Raw genomic sequence first — 22,695 nt, forward strand, 5'->3', positions numbered from 1 at the left:
ATACACTGAATTATTAGATTGTTGGGTCAGAACATAGGTATTATGATGAAGTACTGGTATTTTTCAGTTATCTGCATGCATATGCTCCCTTTGGGGGTTCTGCGAAAACGGGATAAGTGGCTTCATTTAAAATACAGTATTCGAATGGAGAACTCTGGAAATGTTATCCTGAGTTATCTGTCAACACAAGACAAACAAATTTACAGATTTGGGTTTGACCTAGATTGTGAGTCTGCTTTGTGTTGTGAGTGAAAGAAAAATTATCAACTCAGCGCAACAAGATGTGTGGAATTTTGAGCAATATGAGATTGAGAGTAATATATTCATTTTTGTTTTTTGTGTGGTGTGGGAAAAAGATTGAAAACATACCTTCTTGTGCCCTTTACAAAGCTAACAGTTTTATTTAGAAACATATGTTGGGAATATAATACCACCTAATTTACTTAAAAACTTAACAGGAAAGAATAGCTAGTATTTTGGACACTCGTCATCTGCCAAACACTGTACTGTGTTTAGCTGCATTATCTCATTTAATCCCAACAATAGTCTTATGAGACAAATATTGTTATTATTTGTATTTTCCAGAAGAGGCAACAGCTTGACAAGCAGTTAAGTAGCTTGTACAAAGTCACACATAGTTTAGTATGAGTCTTAAGCTCACACATGCTATTACCACTCTTCTACCTCTGCTCAGTCTATTCGGCGTTAAAGTAAAATTTATTCCAGGGCACCTGGGTGGCTCAGTGGTTGAGCGTCTGCCTTTGGCTCAGGTGGTGGTCCTGGGGTCGAGCCCCTCATTGGGCTCCCTACATGGAGGCTATCTCTCCCTTTGCCTCTGTGTGTGTGTGTGTGTGTGTCTCATGAATAAATAAATAAAATATTTTTAAAAACTAAGTAAAATTTATTCCATATGAATCAAGTAATTTATAGATAGAATAATCTTCTTAAAATGCATTTTTGTTTCAAATCAAGCTGCGTACTAGTAAATAGGGGATTTTGTATGTGTGATTCTATTAGTTTAAAATAAAACACAATGTTCATATCTCCCAGGTTTTCTTTTGTAGTATCAAGAACACATAAAATATTTAAATAAGCTGAGGGGGGGAAAAATCTCATTGTTAATTGAATGAAATATTTGCCTCAAAAACAAATTTATCTAACCAGTCCTATTTTTTAAGCTGTCCCTAGTCCCTTGTAATTTTTCCATTTGTTTTCTCAGACACAAATTTTTATCCTACATTGCTCTGGTGCATATATATCAAAAGGAAAATGTAAATGGAATAAATGGAAAAATTACTTTTCTAGTCCCATGTTTTTCTACACAGTTTTGTCCCTGCTGCTTTCTTTTTAATAAATGATCATGGATCTCAAAAAACCAAAAACAACTGATGTGTTTATTTCTGTGAGACCTGTGCCTCAACAATGACTTGCTTTTCTAAGCTCCTGGAGCTAGAAGGATGTGAGGCAGAGCTGCAGAGTGGGGAACCCATGCAGGTACGGACCAAGGACTTGCTTGTTTGCGTGCTGTGTCCTGCAACTTCTGTGAAATTCCAGCTACCAGTGCTTGCTTCTGACCTGTCTTAGAATTTGTTTTAATATATTTCTGGTGCAAAAAAAAAAAATTTCTGGTGCATCTATCACCTTAGTTTCTATTCTTTGACTCTCCCACCCAAGAGATCAAATGCTGGGCCTACGGAATCTTCTTATTCTCAAGTCTTTCACTTGGCTTTCTGACAATGAAAATTTCATTAACTTTCACCAGCAGTCAGTTCTTTTATTTGGACCATCTGGTAGCATATATCTACTTCAGTTGCTGCGATTGCTTAAGAAATGACTTTTGAATCTGCAGGGGATTCTGTAGAGAAGCCAAGAAGATATTCTCATCCCAGAAGTTATCCGCAATGCTTGCAGATGATTTCAGCAAAGAAATATTCAACAGCTTCGTATCCGGGGATATCCAACTTCCCTCCAATTCTAAAACCATTATTTGCACTCTAGTCTCCTTTCTCTTCTCAAGTTTTTGGGCAAGAATGGCAATAAGCTTCTCATTTCTAATGTCTACTGTGACAAAAAAATGGATGGAATTGCCATTGTAAAATCTCAAGTTCTTTGAGCTCTAGTTTGGTCCCTATCTTGTCAGCCCTCAGCTCAACAAGGAACAAAGCCAAGCCCACCCCTTAGAAGACACAACTTCTGCTCAGAGGCAAAGAGCGGTAGACCTGGAGACAGAACTCCATCTTGTTCTTGCCGATGATTTACTCCTTGTTCTCAGCATGCAGGAACCATAACGATCTGTTTGACAATGTAAATAGGTCTCCGTAAAGATCATCCTTTTCGATAGGTTTTAGAAATATTTGGGTTGTTGGAAGGATGGTATATGAACACCCTCTGTTCACCATTTATTTTCTTCATTTAACCATTGTGAAAATTTCCCCTTCCTTAGACTTCGCATATTAATTCTCACTTGCCCATCTTACTCATTAGCTCCTTAACACATGCCCTGTGAGCCCAGGAACTCATGGGGTTTTGGTTTAGAGAGTCTTTGTGTAGGGTTCAGGTGTAGGGAAGAAATCTCACACATTCCTTCCTTTCCATAACCACTACACTGTAAGGCATGCATTAAGTAAGACAAGATAACCAGAGACCCAACACAGGTTTTCAGAGTAGTCTTTTGTCTTAGGTGTGACCTTTCCTGCAGAACAAGAGAAGCAGAAGGGCTTTTGCTGGGTCTACATTTGGTTTGAGAGAGCAGGCATTTGGAGAAATCTTTTAGGCAGGTTACCCACGAGTCTCCCAACAGACACCATTTATTGGCAGGTGCTAGGGAAAAGCATCCCTGACTCCCTTCGGTGTGTTCTAACCCTGTTGTTTCATCTCAGTGGAATGCATGGGGTTGGATCCAAATGAAAGCTCACCTGCTGTAGGTCAATCTTGTATTTATTTATTTGGGCTTTGTGGTATCGTGTAATAAGCACCAACATCAAAATCAAGCTCTTCCAACATGTGGGTATTTAAACCAGAAGAAATAATAGAGGAAGGCAGTTAATAGAGGATAAGTAAATAACAGATCAGAAAAGAAAAAGGTGGGGACTATGGCTACCTGAGATAGAGATATTTAAAAATTGGGAGTCTGAGAGGTCGGAATTTGAACCCAAGACTCAGGTGATGGAAGTCAAGACCAGGACAAGACCCAAGTAAAATGGCAAGTCACAACTGAATGTATCATCAGTTTCAACAGTAACATGAGCTTGATTTGGAGGCAAAGATTACTTTAGCAAGATTGTTAATGTGTGAATAGTTAGAAGATTTGAAGCTAGGTTGGGTTGGGGCCATGGGCAGGGGAAAAGAGTGACTCCTGGGTTTCTGGTGTGTGAGCAGGAATGGATGGTGGCACCATTCTTTGAGTTGAGGGAATACTGGGAAAGAACCAAACTGCTTTTGGACCATGAGTTGTGAGGGGATATATGAATCTGAAAATATCTTGAGGTATCCAAAACATCAGATAGGCAGTTGGATGTATGAGACAGGTCACTCAGAGGAAAAGTGTGACCTAACAAAGGCTAAATCTAAATCTGTATGTTGCTTTCATTGAAGTGAGCACTCAGACCTAGTGGTTCTTGAACATGGCTTGTGGATGCCTATCTTCACTAGGCAGTTTTAAAATGCAGCCAGGATTGAGGTTCCCTGCTCTATCCACTTTGTGCTCAGTATGCCTCTTTTCTTTCTGTTCATGCAGCTTGTCGATCTTACCTGTGTATTTCTTATAGATACCACCTCCTCTGACAAGCATCACCTAATCTCTCCCAGAGAGATGTCTCCCAGATGGTTGTCTCTAAATGGGACAGTTCTCCTTCCCTCTCCTCAGTTTTCCGTTTCGTATTCTCTACTTAGTAAAATGGCAGTTCATATTCTCTACTTGGATGTCTTGCCATTACTTCATATGCGACATGCCCCAACCCAAGCATACCTGCTTTGCAACACCTTCCCATTTCTCTCAACTGTAGCATTACTTCCTTCAAACTTCCTTCAAACTTCCCAAGCTAGAAACCTTGATATCCTCGTCGATTCCTCTCAGATTTATCCCTTCTTACCAGGACAGCTGTTAACAGCATGGATTCATGCCTTCCGCTGGGGACATTGCAGTGGACTGAGGCATGTTGGCAGGAGTGTGAGCTGCTCAAGAGTCCGATGGTGGGTTCAGACGCTAGCTTCTCCCCCTAGTTAGCTGGGAGACCTTGGACAACTTCCCTAACTTCCCTGACTGCCTCCTGTGTCTTCAGTAGGCCGGATACTGTCCCTCACCTTATAAGGCAGTTGCCTGATTAGCAGTAATTTATGAAGTATATAGAACAGGTCCTAGCAAATAAAGGATACTTGTTAAATGGTAGGTACTATTATTATTAACTTCTCTCCTTGCCTTAATTTCCTTTCTCTCTCCCTTCTATCTGATACAGATTATTCTTTTTTTTAATTATTATTTATTTATTTGATAGAGAGCACAAGCAGGTAGAGTGGCAGGCAGAGGGAAAGGGAGAAGAAGCAGGCTCTCCACTGAGCAGAGAGCTTAACATGGGGCTCAATCCCAGGACCCCAGGATCATGACCTAAGCCAAAGGCAGATGTTTAACCAACTGAGCCACCCAGGCGCCCCAAGATTATTCTTTTTAAAACACTGGTGTTATGGGATCACTTTCCTGTGTCTCTGTGTTTTATTTTGTTTTGTTTTTTAAGATTTTATTTATTTATTTATGAGAGACACAGAGAAAGAGGTAAAGACACAGGCAGAGGGAGAAACAAGCTCCCCGCAGGTAGCCCAATGTGGAACTTGATCCCGGAATTCCAGGATCACACCCTGAGCCAAAGGCAGTCTCTCAACCACTGACCGACCCAGGTGTCCCTCTGTGTGTTTTTAGTTGAGTTTTTTGCATGGTTATGGCTGAATAGGTCCTATCTCCCCTCCTGGTAGGCTCTTTGAGGCTATGCTCTGTCTTATTCATCATTTTCTGTTTTCTTCCCATCTTTCCTTCACCCAGGCTTAGCACAGGGCTTTACACATCCCAGATATTCAGTAAATATGTATTAAATCTCACGTGTCTCTCTACTCCATCCTATGTTGTAACTTCTTGCCAATTGTGTTAGCTCACACATAGGACAGCATAATTGGGCCCACATATCCAGACAAATTTCTCAGTACTTTGCCTTCAGATTCTTGAATTGATTTGAGACATCATTACAAATACTGTCTCTTTGTCTTCACTCCTACCATTCTCTGGATCTGTCTCTGCCATCATTCAATCATCCTTCACACTGGTTAGGCTCCCTTTGGGTGCTGACTCATCTCCTCATGAGTTCCTGTAGCCTCTACATTCTGGGCAGTCTGCCCCAGCTAGGGATCCTGTCTGCTCTTGACCATAGATGGGTTGCCTCATCTAAATAATGTCATCTACCTCACGGTACTGTGGAAGTGACATGAAATGAGTATGAGCAAGCACTTTGTAGACTATCACATGTAGTACACATCTTATTTACTGTTCGTAGATATCTACCCTTTTTTTGTTGCAATCTTCTTGAGGGCGGGGATCGTATTTTCCTCCAAAAGACCCTCAACAGTGCTGGATTCATGGCACATGTTCACGAAATACTTCTGGCTGGACAGCCTTATTTTATTAATTTAGTTATTTTTAGAGAGGGGGTGGAAGGGCAGAGGGATTTGGGGAGAGAATCTTTTTTTTGGGGGGGGTATCTTAAGCAGGCTCCATGCCTAGCACAGAGCCCAACGCAGGGCTCAATCTCATGACCCTGAGATCATGATATGAGCCAAAATCAAGAGTCAGACACTTAACTGACTGAGCCACCCAGGCACCTCTGGATAAACAATGTAAATGTTTTTTTCTTCTAGGAGCTATTCATCATTGATGAAAGTTGAGAACATGTCTTCAAATCAGGTATGTTCACGTTATTTGCTTCAGTGTTGTGCTGTGAAATAATTAAGAGTTTTTAATAATTGGGTGACTAGTCAATACTGATTCACATGTTGCTGATGGCTTGGCGTGATTTGGCAACCATCAAACATTCAAGTGGATTCTATTAGGCACCATCCCTCCTTCCCTGCGGACTTCTCACGTGTTTTTAAGTAGGTCATCTCATGGAAAAAGACTGTTGGAATTTGTTGTGGAGTGCAGGTCTGTTCCAGCACTTTCCTGAACCTTATTTCCCTTTTTCTAGTGCTACATGCAGAAGTGCCCTTATTAATATTCTATATTAATGTGACTGTAAATTCTGTATTATAACAACTGAAAACAATTGTCACCTTCAATTAAAAGATAAAATCAAAATATTAACCCCAAGATCTTACCTGCAGCCTAAGTGACAGCATTGATTTCATGCTCTTCGGGACCTCAGATAAGGAGACATGGAGCTCCATATTAGAGTACTGAAAGAATTTTCTTAGCATCAGCATCTAATAATTTTATTGGAACTATGTCAGGGACTTACTGTCCCAGAGTACTATCTTCTGAAAATCTATTTTGAAATGGATGGCGCACAATTTAGCTATTACTTAACAAGCTGCAAAAAATTGAAACTGGGTGGATATGTTTGCTGTTACTTTGCATGTAGCATAGTTTATAAATACAATTGACCCTTGAACAACACACGGGTTTGGGCATCAACCCCCTCTACACAGTTGAAAATCTGCATATAACTTTTGACTTCCCCAGAACTTTAACTACTATTGACCAGAAGCCTTACCTGTAACGTAAACAGTCAGTTGACACATATTTCGTATGTTATGTGTACTATGTACCATATTCACGCAATCTGGTCAGCTTAGAGAAAAGACCATAAAATCATAGGGAAGAGAAAATACATTTAGAGCCCCAAATCGTATTTATTGAAAAAGCTGTGTGAGTAGTAGACCCATGTGGTTCAAACACATGTTGTTCAGGAGTCAACTCTATACACTTCAGATCTGTGGTGTTCAGGATACTCGCCTCTAATTACATGTGGTCATTTAAATGTAATTAAAATTTGATTTCCTTTAAAAACTCAGTTTCTCAGTCATAGTAGCCACTTGTGGTCCAGTGGTTGCCATATTGGACAGTGCAGAAATTGAACATTTCCACCATCACAGAAAATAGCGTTAAACACTACTGCCTTAGATGCTTAGAAATAATTAACAGAATTTAAGCTCTCTTAAAGGTCATCTAGTCAAACCCCATAGGGTAATTCATCACTTGGGGTTGTTAGTAGGATTTTACCTTGTTCATAAGAACAATATTCTTATTCCTATCTCTGAATTTATGAGGCTCCTTTGTCAGAGTCAGAGATGTAGCTTTGTAATTTATTCCTGAAAAATTCAGGAATAGCATTATATAATTAAATACAGCCTTGAATTTGAAGGGTAGAGTCCTAAGCTGTCGTTTATTAAGTAGATAAGCCTGAGAAAGTTCTTTAACCTCTCTGAGGGATTATTCATCAGCAGTGGAAGGGGGACCTGTTACTTCCTGGGTCTGTGCTAAAATATAAACAAAGGTGTATATGTGAAAGTTATCTCTGAATAGAAACGGTCATTGTTATTTCTTATCACTATAGTTTTTAGTTGCTGTTTGTGGGACAGAGTTTCAGGATTAATGATGATATGTATTTAATCCCTTCTGAAAACTACTCTTAGATTTCTTGGAACTCTTAAAACAGCTTCACAGTGAAGCAGAATTCTTTAACATACTCTCAGTCTAATGTCTTTGTTGTGGGTTATTGTTGCTTATCAGAATTTTCTTTTATGTAGAGGCTATTTTCCAGCAGAAATCTGGCACCTGTATTATGTTAATCTGAGGCATATTCATTTCCATCATTGTGGATTTTAAAAATATGGACATTCTGGAATTAATACAGATGCATATATATATATACACACACACACATGTTCTGTATACACATTAATACATGATCTCATTAGCGACAGATGTTAAAAGCTCTAGGGTTAGCAAGTCAGTTTTGTAGACCAAAGGACTACTATTACCTTTCCTCTTCCTCTCCTGAGCTCCAGGTTTCAATCAGATTCACATTTCCAAGAAAGTCTTCCATTGGGTGTTTTTACTCTTTCTCGCAATGGAAGGACTCTTAACAGCTTTCCCCCATACGTCAAAAGGATAGGTCTATAGGTCTTTTTTTTTTTTTTTTTTTTAAGATTTTATTTATTTATTCATGAGAGACACGGGGGGGGTGGGGTGGGGGCAGAGACCCAGGCAGAGGGAGAAGCAGGCTCTATGCAGGGAACCCGATATGGGACTCAATCCTGGGACTCAGGTATCACGTCCTGGGCCAAAGACACGCACCAAACCGCTGAGCCACCCAGGCATCCCCAAAAGGATAGGTCTTAATTCTCCTTGTAACCATCTTCTGTTTAGGGGATACAGACCTTATTCAGTTTGCCTCCATGATCACTTGATCTTCAGATGCAGCTTTGTGTTTATGTAAGGTAGGACTTGAGTTTTAATTTGGCTTATATAAAATCATCAGGAAAAATGTTAATCTTCCACTCTGAAGTTGATTTTAATTTTGAGCTTTTGTTCTCCTATTTAGAATAATCCTCTTCAGTCGGTAACTTCTTCCTAATCTTTCTAAATTTGGTATTAGTAAATAGTTCCTTTCAATTCAGTTTTATTTGCTAATCACTTTATAGGTGGATGACAGGAAGCTTGTCTTGCTGTATTGAAAAACATATTGACTCTTAAAGTAAAGGTAAATGTAAAAATTGTCCAAATAGAGGCACCTGGGTGGCTCAGTTGGTTAAACTTGGGATTTCAGCTCAGGTCATGATCTCAGTGTCATGGAATCAAGCCCCATGTCCATGCTGGAGCCTACTTGGGATTCTCTCTCTCCCTCTGCCCTTCCCTACTCCCTGTTCTCACACATGCTCTCTCTTTCTTAACAACAACAACAAAAAAGGAGTTCACATTAAGTCTTGAATCTCAAATGTATATTTATTTTTTTTTAATTTTTATTTATTTATGATAGTCACACACACACACACACACACACACAGAGAGAGAGAGAGGCAGAGACATAGGCAGAGGGAGAAGCAGGCTCCATGCACCGGGAGCCCGACGTGGGATTCGATCCCGGGTCTCCAGGATCACGCCCTGGGCCAAAGGCAGGCGCCAAACCGCTGCGCCACCCAGGGATCCCTCAAATGTATATTTAAAAGATACCATAATCCCCAACTACCAGCAGACACGTGGGACAGACACCCTGCAAATCTGACTCACAGCCTAGGGAGTGACAGATTTTCATTGTCACCAACCCAAATTATCTTAAGAGTGTTTTTCCCAGTGTTTGGGATCTAATACTTACCTTCCATGCTAGATGGTGACTCTTTGAACATCTTTAATGCTAGGATTTCTGCTTAGGACTGACTCCAGGACAGTCACAGTTCCAGTTCTTGTATAGAACACCAATTAGTTCGCTCTTCATACAACTATCAAAAGCATTTTTACTGTGGCCTCAGTTCGTTGTGCTCATTGAAGGGAACTGGAGATCACACCAGACTTCAGAAACCATCGTTTCCTGCCTATATTTCTGTCTTTACTAAGAGCTATTAAGAAGGAGCAGAGTGTATACATCTGGAACCCTGAGCCCTCTCTCCCCTTCTCTAACAGCTCAGGTATCAGGCCATGGGTAAGAGAAGCTGCAGCAAGGGATAAGGGATAAGTTCATTTGCAAGCAAATGTCCCAGACTTAGACATTTAGTGAATGTTGGCATCCAGAGCAGTTTTTTCAGGGTGTGCAATAGCTCAGAAAGGAGTCTGGGGCTCTACTCTTGTCCTTGGTCTTTAGGACTTGTCTCTAAGCCACACAGTAAAATCAGTGCCTTTATACTGATTATATATATCAGTGTGTGTGTGTGTGTGTGTGTGTATAATGTGTATATATATCAGTATATATATATGATATGTATATATACATATATATATATATATATACATATCATCATGTAAGATTTTTTAATTAAACTTGTCAGGCCACCTAACTTGGTAGTAGCCTATGGCTTCCTAATCACTTTTTCTATTAAAAAAAAGAAGAAGAAGAAAAGAAATATCCATCTTGTGACAACCTTGAGGTTCAAAATAATGGAATTCAGGTAAAAAATGTGTTAGCCTATTGGCAGCATTGGTGGCATAAGGATATGAGGCAGGATCTGCTTGGATTCATGTATGTTTGTTGAAGGAGCAATCCGTTTTCTTTGTGTCACACTTACTACGCCCTATCCTAGGCCAGGTGAACCTTTACTTCATAATTTGGAAACCGTCGGGCACTTGTTGCTATATGTAATTCAGGCCATATTAGGACACCGTAGAAATTCAACTCCTACTTTAAGATAGAGAGGTGGTGAGTGCATGTAATGATTTTACTTTCTGAACTCTGCAGTTACGCATAAGGAAGCTTGTTACTTAATAATTGTGTACATTTTAAAAATTGAGTTATTTATTTTGAAAGCTTTTACAGTTTCACCTTTTTGTTTTCTACAGGACGGCAATGACTCTGATGAATTCATGTGAATGGAGGAAAGGACCTTTGAAAGATGTGAATTGCAGGACAGTTTCAGATGGTCTGATTTCACCTGTATTCAGAGATACAAAAAAAAACAAATTCTACCTTCATTCTGCACAAATACTACCAACATTGGAGTTAAAAAAAAAAAGTGTTCCCTTTTTTGCTGACAGAAAAGGATCAGATATTTATAATATATTTGGACTTGAAAACAGCATATAACTTTAGGAAAGTGAAAATATTTTTGCTGAAACATGTCTTGGTACCTCATGAAAGTTGGCTGCCCCTATTCCTGGGATAGACTTTAGAACAAACCAGCTCTGCAAAGTATTTGTTCCTGTGATCTGTCCCTGAAAACAGATGTCTTGAAAAACTTTTCATATTTCTTAAAATAGCTTCACTTCTGTTAAGAAGAATGTATCAGTGAGCAATATATGCGAACGTTGCCCTCAACCCTCATTTCCTGACTAGAACAAAAATGCTTATGGGTTTTGATGGTGATAGTGATATTTTCAGAAGATTGCTGGCTTCAGCATTCTCGTCCCATTGTGCCGGGTGAGTCTCTTTGCAGAGTTGTCCGCGGCTCTCATTTTGTCCTGGCTTCTGTCTTGCACATCCGTTCTCTGAGCGAGGGCCTCCCCCTAGGTACCATCATGCTTAGAGAAGTAGTCCACCTTAATCAAAGTTGAGCATGTAGCAGTGTTTACCTGAGCACCTAGTAACCCAAGCCACATACGTACAACTTCAGGCTCCAGAGCCATGTCTCAGCGCCAAGGGAAGATATGGGGAAGCATGATCTGAATCATTTTCAGAATGTGTAAGTTACCTGATTTTTGCCTGGGGATGCAGCAGAAAGCAAAAGTCCCACATTGGGGTTATACTTTTAGAAAGAATGAGGCATTTTACAAGCCAACAAATTAACTTGTTTATTTACCTTGAAATAATATTTACTTTGAGTTGTATCTCCAGAGTTCAGATTTCTCAGTTGTAGGTCCAGTAATGTAATAGGTAACAGGACTCCTCATCTGAACCACCTACTCTCCAGGGGGATTCTGAATAGAAGGTGTATTTTTATTGCAATCCCTGTAGGAAGAGATAAAACAAAACATGAAAGGGGAAGAAGAAAAGCCTGCAGGTCAGGAGGCATACAAATTCATATTTTAACCACACCCAGAACTCTACACAAACTTTTTATTCTTAACTGTATTCTAGCCCAGCAAAAGTTATCCTTCTCCAACAAATACTCTACCTGTAAGAGCACTTTGGAACTGTGGGTAAAACTAAAGACTTCAGTGTTTCTATTTATCCCAAGTTGGTGTGTGAGGTTGAACTGGAAAATTGCCCTGAGGCATACCTCAGCCAGATTTTGAGAGGGGAGATATGGGAGATGACTCCAGAAATTAGTGATTGTGTGTATGTGTGTGTGTGTGTGTCTGTGTCTAATAACATTCAGCCTGGAGTTCCGTGATTTTAGAAATGTAAAAATAAAGAATCATTTTCTATTTGGAAGGACATTAATATATGAACTCTTAGAATGTGCTCTTTATCCCCATCCCCACACTGGTTCTGGGGTGATCTGGCTGTAAAAAATCCTCATCCATCTTAGCTCAGCATGGCAGCTTCTAGAAGCTATCCTCTATCTCCCTCACTGCCACGTGTGTCTCTCCCTCAGATGCCCACGGGGTCCGAGGGGATGACCTTTCCCAAACCCTCTCTGGATTGAGTGGAAACGCACACGGCCCCTGCCCGCCACCAGAGGCACATCTTTCACACTGTGGCAAACATCTAGAACAGGGGGATCTTGGCTCTGGCATCACCTGTGTCCCCTCAGCCTGCCACTGCTGCTGAAGGACTCCCCTGTACCATGCCCCCCCCACCCCCGCCATGACAGCAGATATGGTTAGAGCTTTTGAAATAGATGACTGTTTTTAGTGTAGTGTGAGAGATCCTGGGGTCTAAATGTTGAACATATCCTAATTATCACCTCACACTGGTTTAAAATGTCAGAGCCTCTCCTCTGCATTCTCTTAGTTGAATTCCTAGCTCTCAAGCTTCCTGAGTGGCTCTGTGTATTGGGCAGTCTTTTCCCCAGCACCCATGTTCCCAAAAAAAAGAAAAGCAAGGACCTGTTCTCTTGAGGGTGTTGGTTCCGTACAGGGCGTTACAGGTCACACTGTTGGCCCTAAAGCCATCTTTCTTCCTAGTGGCCTGTTAACTATACTTCCTATAGGAAAATGCCTAATCATTATTTTGATGAGCTGTGCCCTTGATCAGATCCATGGGTCCTGAGGGTGTCTCTTTTTAACTGTGTCTCATTTCCCTACTCAGATCTGCAGGCTGCGGGTGAGGTTCACATTATCGTTTAATTTGTTAAACAAAGTCGCCTCTGTTTTATTCTTAACAGCTGTAGCATCCATTTCTTATCAGCCTTTGTTGATCTGGGGTCAAGATCTTGGGCCGAAGGAGATCAGACACAGTGCTGGTGCTGAAACGCATATGGGGAAGCTTACTTACCAAAGTATGGAAGGTTTTGTTTGACATTAGCAGAATAGGCAACAAACTAGCTGAAGGCAGTAGCTCTTGTTTATTTTTATTGTTTTATATTTAACTCTTTCTCCTAGCACAGCTTTTGCTGAGCCTTTTAACTGTTCAGAGCCAGGGGTTGCCCCACTCAGAAAGGAAGGTGTCAGGTGGGGCAGCCCGGGTGGCTCAGCGGTTTAGCGCCTGCCTTCGGCCCAGGGTGTGATTCTGGAGACCCAGGATCAAGTCCCACGTCGGGCTCCCCGCATGGAGCCTGCTTCTCCCTCTGCCTGTGTCTCTGCCTCTCTCTCTCTCTCTTTCTCATAAATAAATAAATAAAATCTTTTTTTAAAAAAAAAAGGAAGATGTCAGGTGTACACAGGGCAGGAGTAGGAAGACATCAGCTCTAGCCTCCAGCTCTGGACCAGAGCTCTCCCCTGGACCCCCCATCTTTGCCTCTGAGAGGCAAAGCCCTTGGTCTCTGGGCTAGAATAGGTTCTAGGGGAAACTTCACAGGACAGGGAAATAGAACACCCTTCTAGTGATATTGAAGCCTGCCTTTTCTCTGTTTGATTTCAAATATGGCATCGTGAATGACAAAACCCATGCTCAGAATGATCATGGTCAAGTGAGTGGGCAAACTTTGATTTTAAAGAAGCCTATAAACAATCAAACTATAATATAATCGGAAGTGTAAAATTAGAAACTGAAATTCCAAGCTACATTTCCTCTCAACCCCTCTAACTGCAATAAGTATGGCAGCTCAGAAATGAGGACACCACTGCCAGCGCCCAAGCGGGCTCCCGTTCCAGTTTCACTTAGACCTCTTCTCTGCTCGGCACCCGTGGGCCCAGCACGGGGCAGGAGGCTTTATGTGCACTCTTGTCATTTCACGAACGAGAAGATGCCAACTACATATCCATCACATCCGAGATGAGCAATATGTAAAATACAATAAAAGCTTTTAGTTTGAGTAGAACCAAGTGTGTGTGTGTGATTTTACTTTTCACTTTGCTTCCCCAAGCCTCTGCCTCACTGATGGGATGTGCATACTTCTTTTAGATGAGTAAGAAGAAGGAGGTTGGTGGCTGCCTGAAATGACACCCTCTAAATGGTCAGGTTTGCTTCTTAGCAGGAGGAAAGGAATACATCAGGGTGAAGGGAAGATTGCCCAAGAGTTCCAGGAAGAGAAGCAGAGAGCCTGGAGCTCAAGGGCCAGGATTGAGCACTGTTATTTGAAATTTACAACTTGATACCCTGCCTTCGAATTCCTAGGGGTCTGCTGAGATTTTAACCAGGATGAGGCTACATATGTGAAGACTTGCTGGGATGGTATCTTTTTTTTTTTTTTTTTTTTTTTTAAGATTTTGTTTATTTGAGAGAGAAAGCACAAGTCGGGGAGGGGCAGAGGGAGAAGTAGACTCCTCACTGAGCAGGAAGCTTGTGGTGGGGCTCCATCCCAGGACCCTGAGATCATAACCTGAGCTGAAGTCCCAAGTTGAACCAACTGAGCCACCCAGGCGCCCTGAAATGGTACCCGTAAAGAATGTAGTGGCTTTGAGATGAATGGATAAAGATGTGGTTTATGTATACAATGGATTATTACTCAGCTATTAGAAATGACAAATACCCACCATTTGCTTCAACGTGGATGGAACTGGAGGGTATTATGCTGAGTGAAGTAAGTCAGTCGGAGAAGGACAAACATTATATGTTCTCATTCATTTGGGGAATATAAATAATAATGAAAGGGAATATAAGGGAAGGGAGAAGAAATGTGTGGGAAATATCAGGGAGACAGAACGTAAAGACTGCTAACTCTGGGAAACGAACTAGGGGTGGTGGAAGGGGAGGTGGGCGGGGGGTGGGAGTGAATGGGTGACGGGCACTGGGGGTTATTCTGTATGTTAGTAAATTGAACACCAATAAAAAATTAAAAAAATAAAAAAATAAAATAAAAAAATAAATAAAAAAAATAAATAAATAGAAATGTAAAAAAAAAAAAAAAAAAGAATGTAGTGGCTTTGGACCAGTGTTCTTTACAGATTCACCCTTTCCGTGCTGGTGCTTGCTCTGTGCCTGAATGCATCTGCAGGGAGAGGTCCTGGGGTGGAGGGAGCTGCAGAAACAGTCAAGTGTCGCTCTCAGCTGCAAAAGCATATATGAATTCTTTTTTATTTTTAAGATTTTTTTTTATTTATTCATGATGGAGAGAGGGAGAGGCAGAGACACAGGCAGAGGGAGAAGCAGGCTCCATGCCGGGATCCCAAAGTGGGACTCGATCCCGGGACTCCAGGACCGCGCCCTGGGCCAAAGGCAGGCGCTAAACCGCTGAGCCACCCAGGGATTCTGCATATATGAATTCTTAAATGATTATTAGAAGACATTTGAGTCCTATTTCTCACTAGTCGGGGCAATGCTTACTTTTGGTTGTAACTGCCTTAGCTATGAAAGTTCTTGGATTTCAATTTCTGAGTAAATTAACTGATACGGGGAATATAGGTTGAAACCAGAATTCTTACACCCAAACTGTAGAGATCCATGCATATACCTGGTGGACTCGGGAGTCCACTGAAAATACAAATACCCATCTAACACCATACGGTAACTGCAGTTTATAATTAAAATAGATCTAACCTCTTTTTCTGGCTCACGTTGATTGCTTCATTCTTTGTGATTTCACAGTATCACTTACTTGAGGAACTTCCCACCTTAGTGGTTGTGACTGTAGTTCTGCCCCGGAGCCAGATGAAATAAGAAACTTCTCTGCTGTTGGCAGGCACCGGACTGGCACTGACCTGGCATTTTCTGCCTTTGTCTGTCGATAGCCAAGGAATGGAGGCCAAGGGAAATGAAGGCTCACCCTTCCTATCTTATGTTTACTTGTTTCCAAACTGGTGAGTGGGCGTCGATATTTAAGGCTGAAAAAAAAAAAATCTCCTAGGTCAGTATGTGTTTTCATTCCCACATCAACCCCATCCTGTAACCACTGCAGTAAAAATGTAAGACTAATGGCCTGACATTTCACATCCTGCCTGGCTGAGGCCTTAGGCGCCCGCTCTCCTGCTGGTATTTTGGGTTCTGCTTCTGCAGTCTGCCTTGCATAGAACAAGCTAACCTTTGCTTCTGATTCCTGGGATCTGTTCGGAGAATAGGATCTTTCAGCCACTCAAGACTGGTCCGTTAGTCTTGAACCTTTCTAGCTCCTCGGCCAAATCCAGGGTCAGCAGGTCTAAACCACAGACTGAAAAAGGTCAAGAGAAAAATATTGTTAGAGGCAGTGCCCTTTACCCAGCTCAGTCTTCCCAGAATTTTCTTCTGTGGTGAAGCCCTCAGCTTTGCTCTGTCCCTTTAAGACTTGACTTTTTCTTTTATATCGTTAATGTCCTCAGTATTGGTGAGACGTATGTAACTTAGCCAAAACTAGAATTGCTTTAAGAGCCTTTGGAGGGACCCCTGGATGGCTCAGCAGTTTAGTGCCTCCCTTCGGCCCGGGGCGTGATCCTGGAGTCCCTGGATCAAGACCCACATGGGGCTCCCAGCATGGAGCCTGCTTCTCCCTCTGCCTGTTTCTCTGCCTCTCTGTGTGTGTGTGTGTGTGTGTGTGTGTGTGTGTGTGTCTCATGAATAAATAAATAAAATCTTTAAAAAAAAAAAAAGTTAAAAAAAAAGTCTTGGAGCTCTTCTAGTTCATTTTCCCTTCATTCATAAGCCAGTTCAAAACTCCACTCCTCGGGGCAACTCCCTGCTTGGCCTCACCTGCCAGTATCCACTCGGATTTGGCCCTGGAGTGCTCAGCGTTACCCTCTCTGTTTGCTCTGGTAACTCAAATTGCACTGGAGCTGCAATCAGGGGATGCCCTGACCCCACTTCCCTCAGCCTGGAAGGCACCCCAGCCTGAGAGCTGGGCCTGGACTTTTATCCTCACTGCCTCCAACATCCTGTTTGACCTTGGGTGGCTTAATCAACCTCTCCAAACTCCCATTTCTTCTGGCAGGGTTTCTAAGCTCCACTGTTCCTTCATCCCTGCCCTATGGCCCTTGGGAAGAGGACTGTATAGAGTTAGCAGCTTGAGCCTGGACAGCATGTTCAAGGTATAACCAGTAGGGAATGACTCCCAGTACCTCATATCTCCCCTCCCTCTGTCCAAGTGAAAGCGACATTCACATCAAGGGGGCTGTCGCCCTGGACTGAGATGGTGCACCACTATGACTTTGACCTCTTTGCCAGTGAGAGTGCCTGACCATGTTGGTTATGCCAAAGGGAAGATCACCTACATCAACCAGTACAGCAACCGGCCCATCTTCAGCCGGCCACTATACGTTGGCTTATATGAGGATGTCACTGTGGGGACCCCTGTGCTGACAGTTCTGCTCCGACCTCACATGAAACTGTGTGGGCCCTCCTCTCCTTGCCTTTGCTGTCTGCTGGTCTATCCACCTCACTTCTGAGAGGCTTCATTTCCTCATATGCAAAATGGGCGTGAGACTTCCCAAAGTTGCTGTCAAGAGGTGTGAATGTTGGATGTGAAAGCATCCCCTGAGCAACCCCACCCACCATCATGTCCCAGCCTCCCCAAAGGTGCTTCCGGAGCTCCTAGCAAGTGGCAAGTTTTGTGGCTTCTCCCACCACCCTGCCAGGCCTGGTCTTTGCTGCCCCTGCCTTTTCCCAGGGTCAGCCTGGTCTTTCTACTGCCTTTGCTGCAGGAGGGGCTGAAGTTATGGCTCTCTGCTCAGACACTGTGAAATTCCTTCTCCCTGGCCTTCTCTGGGATGTTATTAAAATGCTTCATGAGGGGAAAAAAAAGTCTTTGGAGAGGGGTGGAAGTTTTCAAATAGACAAAGCTTAAATTTGGTCACAGAGAAAGCTTTATGGATGCCCATAGTTAGAAAATATTTCTTTTTTCAATAAGAAGGGAGAAGGTGGTCCATATTCCTGTCCCCTCACCCCCAAAGTGAGGCTCTGCTTGGTCCCTCTTCTGCCATGGTGAAAACCGTTATCCGCCATGTTTAAAACCAGTTAATGATTGAAGATTTGTAATAGAGTAAAACTTTGGTGAGCAGAACAACATGGTGATTACCTGGACTTTTTCTTCCTCACTTTTCAGACAACTGCTCATATAGCAGGGATTAAGAAAGTGCAGGAAACTCAAACCCTCCCTCACTTCAGCTTGCCCACTCTTGCCTCCAGGCGCTGTGAATGATCTCCACTGGAGAAGGGCCCCCCACCCCCAGGATCTCCTAGGATTCTGAGTTGGGAAGAATGTTTAAAATGTTCTTACTCAGGGACACCTGGGTGGCTCAGCAGTTGAGCATCTGCCTTCGGCCCAGGGCGTAATCCCAGGGTCCTGGGATTGAGTCCCACATCGGGCTCCCAGCATGGAGCCTGTTTCTCCTCCCTCTGCCTCCCATGAATAAATAAATAAAATATTTTAAAAAATGTTTGCATTTCTATGAATTAGGTACACAGGGTTCAGAATTCAAAAGGTGTAAAAGGGCAGAGGACAGAGATTTTTTTAGGTCAATGAAAATACTCTGTATGATAACTAGAGTGGATACACGTCAGTATACATTTGTCCAAACCCGTAGACTCTACACCAAGAATGAACCATAAGGTAAACTGGACTCTGGGTGATTATGACGTGTCAGTGGATGTTCATCAATGGTAGCAAATGTACCCCTCTGGTGGGAAGTTGATAATGGGGGAGGCTGTGTGTAGGTGTGGGGGTAGGTGGAAATTGGAAAGCTCTGTATCTTTGCTCAATTATGCAGTGAACCTAAAACTACTCTAACAAATAAACACTATTTAAGAGAAGAAAAGGGTACAGAGTGATGTGTTCTCAGTTCCTTCTTGGAGGCAACCAATGTTACCAGTTTTGGGGTGGTTTTTTGTTTGTTTTTTGTTTTTTATCAAAGGTAGAATTTCTCTGTCTGGACTCAGGCCGGCTTGGTAATTCTGCCCACTTCTTGGGTGACTATGTCCAGCTAAGGAGGGAGGAGAGACTTCTCTCTACCTTTGCCTCCTGGGGCACCTAATCCAAAATGCCTAGCCACTTCCCAGACATCACACCTGGTTACTGGGGCTTAGGCCAGGTAATGAGTTCCGAAATGGAGAGGAACAAGAGGACTAGGAGTGCCTTGGTGTCCCCACCCACAAAACAAAGTCTGCTTGGACACCAAGTAAAAGGGCAGATTGTCTCTTGATGAACTCCTGTGTTCTAGTTCAATCTGAGCTCAGGGGAGAAGGAACACAAGGAAGGAAGAGATCTGCTTGCTTTCATCTCAGTTTGGGGTGGTAGAGGAGGTGATGAGGACAAAACTGGCCTCAAGCAACTCAAGATGTCCTTGTCCCAATGCCCCTGTGACTGCCCCCACCACTTGCTACCTTCACTACCCAGCATCCCAGTGCTTCTTCCTCCTGTGACAGAAGGAAAGGGAGGAAAGATCTAGTCTGGGTGGGGATGGGCACAGGAATGTGAAGGAAAGGGAACTGTACACCATTTCCATGCCTAGATTTTGTTTATTTTTTATTTTTTAAAAAGATGTTATTTATTTATTCACGAGAGACACAGAGACAGGCAGAGACATAGGCAGAGGGAGAAGCAGGCTCACCATGGGGAGCCTGATGTGGGACTCCATCCCAGGACCCCCAGATCATGATCTGAGCCGCAGGCCGACTTTCAACCACTGAGTCACCCAGGCATCCCTCCATGCCTAGATTTTACCTTTAGGAGTGGGGGTTTTAGGATAAAACTCAGCTCCTTTTCTATGTGACCCAGCATAAGTCAGCTGTCCCCTCTGGGCTTCCTTTTGCCCACTGGAAAATGAGAACTAGGATGAGAGCAGGGTAAATTCCAGTGCATGGGGGTCAGGCAGGTGATGGGAACAAGGGCCGGCAAGGCGGGCAAGTACATACACACACCACGAGTGAGCTTCTGAAGGGAGTGGCTGCTTCTCAGCTCTGGCCAACAATCACCAGGGGGAAACAAGATTTTATTAATGGATTCATCAGAGGGGCTGAAATTGATAGAACAGGAAACAAGAAGTGGCTGTTTCCTTCTAGGCCTTTCTTCAGCAGAACTCTGGGTTCTCTTGTCCACCTTTTGATGACGTATTGGACCAATAGGTCAGACTCCATGACTTTCTGATCAAATGCCCAGAATAGGAACGTTCCATTTCAAAATTACAACTTCCTTTTAGGTATGAAAAAATGTTATCATTTAAATCAAAACTTGAATCCCAAATATAATTCAAAACTTCAACTCACCTGCTAGCTTAGGTCTGACTGGTCACTACCTCTTCCAGCTGCTTCTCTCTTCCCTAGAGGCTGGCTCTTAGAAGCTGAAGTGATCTCAGTGGATCTAGCAGAGGCTAGAAAGGTAGATAAAACAGGTTCAGGCCTTTTGTGACTGGTACTATTGTAATCTCATTATTGGAGTGTCTTGTAACTGAAATGTGGGTGTACTCACCTACATACTGCTCTGAGCTTTACAACTTCGTGAATATCCAATAGCAAATTACATCATGCATCTGATTTTTAAGTCAAATTTGTATATGTTAGCTCAGAATTATTCAACACGCCTGAGCCAAACCAGGCCTGTCTGTGGGCTCTCACTTGAGGGCTGGCTTAGAACAGGTTTGAGGGTCTCTTCCAATCATTGTCATCTGCAAAGTTCCGATTTTTTTAGATTGAATAAGAACCACTGGAAGTCATCCAAGCTTTCCTCTTACAGTCAGGGGAAACTCCTTCCTTTCCCCTCTAGGACTTCTGGATGCCAGACGCCTCCTGGAAATGAATTCTCCTGGGCAGACACCACCAGTGTCCTGCAGAAAAGAGACCTGAAGGGAAGGGCCAGCAGGTGGCAGGAGGGAATAGCACAGGTCTCAGCGTAGGTGCAGTTGTAGTTCCAGCTGTCACCTTTGTGAGTCGGTACTGTGTTCTTGCATTTGTATGGGTGGAGAAACACACGACCTCCAGGATCCCTCCAGCACCAAGATTTTCGAAGCACATCTGGAAAAGCTATGCTTTGGTGCGTGGGTGGGTGGGAGGGAGGGGTCTCAAAGCTCTTTGTCATTGAAATCTTAGAATGTGGGGTAGAAGGTGCCTGAATCTTCTAAACCAATTCCATGTATTGATTTAAAAAGAAAATGGCTGTCAAAACCTAATGCCTACACTTAAAAACAGATTTCTATTGTTTCGGATTCAGCTTCTAGCTTTCCCTCGTGAGCATTTATGCACAGGTTTCATAGAATTATGGATTTTCATAGAAATGTAGCCAGTGGAGTTTGGAAGGGACCTTGGAGGTCACCTAAGCTGATTATGATCTTCTGTGCCCTTTACGAAATCCGGTAACAGAACTCTTCCAGTGTCAGCATGAATGCATTTGGAGACAGGAAGCCCAGTACTTACTAAAGCCATTTATCTAGGGGCGCCTAGGTGGCACAATAGGTTAAGTGCCTGACTCTTGGTTTCTGCTCAGATCGTGATCTCAGGGGCATGAGATCAAGCCCCATGTTGAGCCCTGCATTGGGCTCCACACTCAGCACAGAGTCTGCTGGAGAGTCTCTCTCCTTCCTCTACCCCTCCTGCTCATGCTCTCTGTCTCAAATAAATAAGTCTTAAAAAAAAAAAAAAAAAAAAGATCTAAAGCCATGTATCTATTAGAAAGTTACTCATGAAGCCAAACAGGTCTCATGGTGACTTCTATCCAACATTTTGTCTTCTGGAGCCACACCCAGGCCAGGTTGAATTCCTTTTCTATGAACAGCCTTTAAAGGTTGAAACATGTCAGTTGCCCCCTGTGACTGTGCCTAAACATCCCATTAGCAGAAAAAAACAGGCATCTGAGGACAGAGGATGACCCATCACATCACATGGGGCAAGTGCCCCTCACTCCCTAGTTTGCCTAACTCCCATGTAAAGAGCAGCTTCCTAACAGTTCATGGTTCATGGCCCTGGCCCCAGAGGCTTGGACCAAGCAGGGGTGGATCATGTAGTCTCAACCACTTGACTCTTTGACTGACACTGTCAGCTAAGTCCCCAAAGTCTTTTCCACACATCATGATGATTAGACTCTCTGGACTTTGGGGAGTTTATCTGGATTCAAAGACTTTAGACCCATGGTTGGATGGATTGATTTTTTTTTTCTGTAAAACGTAACAAATACCCAAAGGAGTGCATAGAAAGATACAATCACTTGGAATCTTATTGAAATTTTTTCCTATGGTTTTGTTTCATTACTTAATATAATGTGTTTAATGAATTTTCCCCATTAAAGATATCTTGTGAGAGTCCACTCACTTATTTCTGGTTTTAATTATTTACCCCAAAATAATCCCCTTTACAAATATTACCTACATATTTGTTAACATTCCTTCTATATTATAATCCAAAAATTTGGGAAAACATAAAATGTGGAAGGTCTCAGGCTAGTACCTTTAGCAAACTTCTAGAACCATCCTTTCTGATTGAAATTAATTATTTAGCACTTTTTGGAGACAGCCTCCCAGTAACTAATTCTCTTATTTTTAAAAAATATTTTATTATTTATTTATTTATTCATGAGAGACACAGAGAGAAGCAGAGACACAGGCAGAGGGAGAAGCAGGCTCCATGCAGGGAGCCT

General features: G+C 42.5%; 1 protein-coding gene across 7 annotated transcripts in view; it reads left to right on the top strand.

The window, feature by feature from the left end:
• CCDC25 (coiled-coil domain containing 25) overlaps positions 1 to 12,068 on the top strand; it is a 39,208-nt gene extending 27,140 nt beyond the window's left edge. For 3 of the 7 annotated variants that reach the window (XM_077868739.1, XM_077868738.1, XM_077868743.1), the window contains 3 exons: positions 4,095 to 4,191; positions 5,899 to 5,944; positions 10,529 to 12,068. In XM_077868739.1, the coding sequence (XP_077724865.1) occupies positions 4,095 to 4,191; positions 5,899 to 5,925 (124 nt within the window). In that variant the 3' untranslated portion in view covers positions 5,926 to 5,944; positions 10,529 to 12,068. Of the gene's footprint in view, positions 1 to 4,094; positions 4,192 to 5,898; positions 5,945 to 8,407; positions 8,479 to 10,528 lie in introns of all 7 variants that reach the window. The other 4 variants (XM_077868742.1, XM_077868740.1, XR_013363128.1 and 1 more) reach the window with 3 other exon arrangements.
• Positions 12,069 to 22,695: the final 10,627 nt, after the last annotated feature.

This window comes from Canis aureus, chromosome 24 (assembly GCF_053574225.1).
Source record: "Canis aureus isolate CA01 chromosome 24, VMU_Caureus_v.1.0, whole genome shotgun sequence".
Classification (NCBI taxonomy): Eukaryota; Metazoa; Chordata; class Mammalia; order Carnivora; family Canidae; genus Canis; species Canis aureus.